This window comes from Terrapene carolina, unplaced genomic scaffold (genome assembly GCF_002925995.2).
Source record: "Terrapene carolina triunguis isolate 2854851 unplaced genomic scaffold, T_m_triunguis-2.0 Scaffold34446, whole genome shotgun sequence".
In the NCBI taxonomy this organism is placed as follows: Eukaryota; Metazoa; Chordata; order Testudines; family Emydidae; genus Terrapene; species Terrapene triunguis.
Window position 1 is genome coordinate 1 of NW_020698797.1, and position 5,658 is coordinate 5,658.

At 61.5% G+C, this 5,658-nt stretch overlaps 1 protein-coding gene across 1 annotated transcript; it reads left to right on the forward strand.

The window, feature by feature from the left end:
* Positions 1–237: 237 nt before the first annotated feature.
* On the forward strand, positions 238–5,447 carry GNL3L (G protein nucleolar 3 like; the record flags this gene model as incomplete). Its single annotated transcript, XM_026646219.1, has 9 exons — positions 238–366; positions 669–813; positions 979–1,066; positions 1,151–1,328; positions 3,132–3,274; positions 3,405–3,541; positions 3,935–4,065; positions 4,438–4,609; positions 5,204–5,447. Coding segments are annotated over 9 exons (1,191 nt in total), but the record flags the coding sequence as incomplete, so codon positions are not given.
* Positions 5,448–5,658: the final 211 nt, after the last annotated feature.

Genomic DNA, 5,658 nt, shown 5'->3' on the forward strand with positions numbered 1-5,658 from the left:
GAGGGCTAGTGGTTAGAGCAGGGGGGCTGGGAGCCAGGACTCCTGGGTTCTATCTTTAGCTGTGGGAGGGGAATGGGGGCTGGTGGTTAGAGCCAGGCAGGCGGGAGCCAGGACTCCTGGGTTCTCTCCCCGGCTCTGCCTTCTCTTGGGCAAGTCCTGTGGTGCCTCAGTTTCCCTCGCTGGGGGTGTGACCTGGGCTCCTAAGGGAGGAGGAGGGAAGCAGAAATGCTGGGTTAACCTTTCGTGCTCCTGCCCCCCCCAGACCTGGTGTCCAAAGAGGTGGTGGCCGGGTGGCTGAAGTACCTGAGGAACGAACTCCCCACCGTGGCCTTCAAAGCCTCCACCCAGCAGCAGAGCCGGCACCTGGTGAGGGGGGTGGGGTCTGGCTGGCTGGGGGGGGGCGCAAATGGGGCCTGGGACCTTTCCCCAATCTTGGCTTCTGGGAGGGGAGGGGAGTGGGGTCTAGTGGCAGGGCACTGGGAGCCTGGACGCCTGGGTTCTCTCCCCAGCTCTGGGAGGGGAGTGGGGGCTTGTGGGTTAGAGCTGGGGGGCTGGGAGCCAGGACTCCTGGGTTCTCTCCCCGGCTCTGCAGGGGCGAGCGGGGCAGGGATGGATATAACTGTGTGAGCCCTGTCCTGATCCGTTTGCTGCTCTCCCGCCCCCCTCAGCAACAGAGCAAGGTGCCCGTGGCCAAGGCCTCCTGCGAGCTGCTGGCCAGTGGGGCGTGCGTGGGGGCCGACTGCCTGCTGAAGGTGCTGGCCAACTACAGTCGCAGCCAGGACCTCAAGACAGCCATCAGCGTGGGGGTCGTAGGTGAGAGACACTGGCCCTTCGCTGCGGGGGACCAGGACGCCTGGGTTCTCTGCCCGGCTCCGGGAGAGGAGACGGCTCCAGTGGTTAGGGCGGGGGGGGGGGGGGGCGGGGAGCCGGACGCCTGGGTTCTCTCTCTGACTCGTGGCCCCCGTGCTCTTGTTCCAGGCTTCCCCAACGTTGGCAAAAGCAGCCTGATTAACAGCCTGAAGCGGAGCCGGGCCTGCAGCGTGGGGGCTACGCCCGGCATCACCAAGTAAGCCCTCCTGCCCCACAGCGGGGGTGGGGGTCCCCCCAGCGCTGCCCTGCTCCTCGGCTGATGCCCCCTTTCTCCCCCCAGGTGCCTGCAGGAGGTCCAGCTAGACCGGCACGTCAAGCTCCTGGACTGCCCCGGCCTGGTCATGGCGACCGCGGCCACAGACGCCGCCCTGGTACTGCGCAGCTGCCTCAAGGTGGAGCAGGTGGCCGACCCGGTGACGCCCGTGGACGCCATCTTGAGACGATGCTCCAAGGAGCAGGTACAGGAGGGGGCGGTTGCTAGGGGGGCACTCAGTGGGGCGACGCCACCACCAGCGGGGCCAATGCCGTCAACCAGGAGACAGGCCCTGAGAAGCGTCGGATCTGAACTCACCGGCCCGGGGCCCAAAGGAGCGCCAGTCTATTGTGCCCCAGCCTTGAGGGTCCTGGGAGGACCCGTCCAGGGCTCCCGCTTTCCTGCCACAGCAGACATGGGGCTCCCACCCCCCTGTTTTCTCCCCAGTCTCCCCCCCCACCAGCTCCTTCTGGAGCAATGAGGAGAAGCAGCGCTGGTCTTTGAAGACCGGGGAGAATTGATTGTTCACCTGGAGCAGGTGGAGAGGCCTTAGGTCGGTGGCAGAGGCCATATGGGGGAGAGTAGAGGTCCCTGTCTCTCCGTTGTCGCCGTTGGTCTGTTCTCACCTCCACGCACTCCTCACGTGGTCAGCATCCCAACAGTTGAGTGTTCATGGCCAGGTTGTTGGCTCTTCCGTTGGCCACTGGGTCTTCCGTTGGTCAACGCAAGCTCTTCCCTTGGTCGCTGGCTCCTCCATTGACAACTCCAGCTCTTCCGTTCTTATGTGTCGATTCCAGCCAGTTCTTTACATGTCTGGTTCCAACCCAGAAGGTTTAGACTCAAACCCCAGCCCCTCTCTTCCTCGTCCCAGGAAGGAAACTAACACTTCCTTCCCCATGGATGGAAATACCTGTCCCAGGAAGAGATTTCTCATGGACGACTTTCGGCTAGTCAACCTGCTGCCATTTTCCGACTAAGAACGTCGATTAGACGAGATCAGAATGTTTCACGGGCTCATCTGTGTTTCTTCCAGTTTGTCAAACTCAGTTCCTGAGGCCTCACCCTCCCTGATTGAACTGACCTCGTTATCTCCAGACTGATTCTTGCCTGCATATTTATACCTGCCTCTGGAAATTTCCACTACATGCGTCTGACAAAGTGGGTATTCACCCACGAAAGCTTATGCTCGAATACATCTGTTAGTCTTAAAGGTGCCACAGGACTCTCTGTTGCTTTTTACAGATCCAGACTAACACGGCTACCCCTCTGATACTCAATTACTGAGGTTTCCCTTTTATAAATTCTAGTATTCACGCTGCAACCCTTTGAGGCTAGCCAGCAAAATGAAACTATTCATAGACTCTCGGGAGGAAGGGCTCAGAATGAGACGACTTTATCCGGTTCATAGACATCGCTGCGATCATCCAGCTCAACACAGGCCAGAAAACCTCCCCAAACTCATTCCTGGAGCCGAGCGTTTCGGAGAAGCTCTCCGCGTGATTGAGAAACCGCCAGCAATGGAGACCACACCACGCTGCTTGGAAATTGTTCCGTACTCTCCTCGTTACGAATTGGTGCCTTGTTTCCGGGCGGAATCTGTCCAGTTTCACTTGCCAGCCTGTGGATGGTGTTACACCAGCTTGAGGAGCTTGTTATTAGGTCTTTGGGTACCTACGTGGGTTCCTACAGCCTAGGGTCAAGTCACCCCTTAACCGTCTCTCTCAAGCGCAATAGACCGAGCTCCTTGCGTTTCTCACTCCCGGGCCGGTTTGCTAACCCTTGACGATTTCTCATGGCTCTTCCCTGACCCGTCACCAGTTGAGCAGCAGCCCTCAAGGCTGTGAATGCAGCAGGATCCAGCAATGGGCGGGTGGGGGCCGCAGCGTGGGGGTGGGCCGAGGGAAGGTGGAGAGGGAGATGCGACCGCGGAAGCGAAGAGGGAGGCAAAGGAAGGTTGAGGGGAACCGGGAGTGGTTTGATGGGCGTGTCTGGCTGCTCCCCACCCCAGATCATGCAGCACTACGGTGTGCCGGCTTACCGGGACGTCACGGAGTTCCTAGCGCACCTCGCCCGGAGAAAGGGGAAACTGAGGAAAGGAGGCGTGCCCGATCACGAGAAGGCGGCCAAAGCTGTGCTGAGCGACTGGATGAGGTGGGTGGGGAAGGGGCAGAAAGGGGGCGGGGGGGGCGCCAGCCCTAATCTGGCACTAGGGCAGGGGACTGGCTGGCTGGGGGGGTGGGGAATGGGACCCTTTAAGAGCCCCAGTTCTTTCTCCTCCCAGTGGGAAGATCAGCTATTTCACGCACCCCCCAGAGACCCACACGCTGCCCACCCACATCAGCGCCGAGATCGTCACGGAGATGGGCAAGGCCTTTGACTTCGAGGCACTGGAGCAAGGCAACCAGGAGGCTTTGGCTGGTAACCTTTTATGCCCCGCTCCCCTCCCAGAGCCAGGAGAGAACCCAGGAGTCCTCGCTCCCAGCCCCCCCTGCTCTAACCACTAGCCCCCGCTCCCCTCCCAGAGCCAAGAGAGAACCCAGGCGTCCTGGCTCCCAGCCCCCCCTGCTCTAACCCACCAGCCCCCACTCCCCTCCTGGAGCCAGGAGAGAACCCAGGAGTCCTGGCTTCCACCCCCCCTTGCTCTAACCCACCAGCCCCCACTCCCCTCCCGGAGCCAGGAGAGAACCCAGGAGTCCTGGCTCCCAGCCGTGCTATGTGGCCTTTGGGGGGCAGTACCACTTTCTCCCCCGGGGGTGGGTGAGATCAGAGCATCTGCTTACGGTGCCCGCTCTGTGTCCGTTCCCCGCCCAGACCTCCCGTCGGTTCCCGTGGGCATCGGCCTCGCCCCCGCCGGCCTCACCAGTGGGGCCGGGGCAGAGATGGAGGAAGAGGAGACATCGGGAGAGGAAGAAACAGCCATGGACGAAGACAGAGCTCTGGAGGTATGGAGGGAGGGGAGAAGCATGGCCCCTAAGCCCCACCCCCTACACCACAAGCTCTGCCCACACAGGCATCCCAAAATTGTCCTCCTGAGAGGCTGAAGCTTCAAAGACCCACCCCCTCTTGGTGCCAACAGGAGACTCCTCCTCCTAGCTCATTTGCATAATAGGCCCCACCCCATTTGAGGGATGAGCTCAGGCTCTCTGCAGCCTCAGGCAAGCAGTGATCCCAGGTCAATCCTTTTCTCTGCAGCCGTTTGAGCTAGAAACGTCATTTTCTTTTTCTCTGAACGCTGAGATTGTGGAGTATGAGGCAGCTGCCCAGTGCCAGGCCCGTGCCCTTGGCAAGCCTCACTCTCCTCTTTCTCCCTGCAGCTAGGCCCCATGACGGTGGAACTGAAGGCTAAGAACAAAGCAGCCGCTGCCGTGGAGAAACCTGTTCCCAGAGCCCCCAGCCTGGAGGAGATCTCAGCCCTAGACCCCCTGCACCAAGGGCAGGGGCTGCGGGCCGCTAGCAGGAGGCGGAAGAAGCAGCAGAAAAGAGCAGGTTGGCGGAGGGGTGCTTAGGGATTCGTCGTGGGGGCATCTGGGGAAGGCAGCCGTCCAGACTGAGCGATAAGAGACGGTCCCTGCCCAAAGGGCTCAGCCTAGAAATGGATGGTAGAGAGGGGAAACTGAGGCACAGAGAGGGGACTTGGCCAAGGTCCAAGGCAGAGCCAGGAAGAGAACCCAGGCGTCCTGGCTCCCAGCCCCCCCTGCTCTAACCCACCAGCCCCCACTCCCCTCCCAGAGCTGGGGAGAGAACCTAGGCATCCCGGCTCCCAGCCCCCCCTGCTCTAACCCACCAGACCCCACTCCCCTCCCAGAACCAGGAGAGGACCCAGGCGTCCTGTGTACTAGGCCATGTTGTCCCTTAGCTAGGACTAGTGAACTGTCAATCAGGACTCCTGGGTTCCATCCCCAGCTCTACTGCTTCGCTTTGTGCCTCAGTTTCCCCTCCCACCCTGGCAGGCTGTCTGGAGGTGCATTTCATGGCAGGGCAGCTCCCCGCTCCCCCTTTGCGATCGTGCTCTGCTGGCCGGGGCGTGTGGGTCTCACCAAGGGGGGGATTCTCACTGCGGCTGGTTTCTCCCTCCCCCAGAGAAAATCGCCAGCAAACTCTCCGCCACGCTGACGGCCGCCATGAACTTCGGCGCAGCGGGTGACTAGGCGCGGCAGCGGCGGCCCCCGTGAGCCTTGCACTCCAGCTACCTCGGGGCCGATCACCTCTCCTGGCTGGTGGGGGGCGGCCCGCGGAGACGAGACCAGAGCTGCCGCTACCGAAAAGTCAGGCTCCTTTTATTACCAGCTAAAAGCCCTAGCGCGGCCCGTCTCCAATAAAACATCACACGCAGTCTCCCCCTGTCCTGTGTCTCACTCAGACCCGTGCAGGCTGGGGAGAGAACTCAGGAGTCCTGGCTCCCAGCCCCCCCTTCTCTAACCCCACTCCCCTCCCAGGCCCGGGGAAAGAACCAAGGAGTCCTGTCTCCCAGCACCCCCTGCTCTAACCACCAGCCCCCACTCCCCTCCCAGAGTCGCGGAGAGGACCCAGGCGTC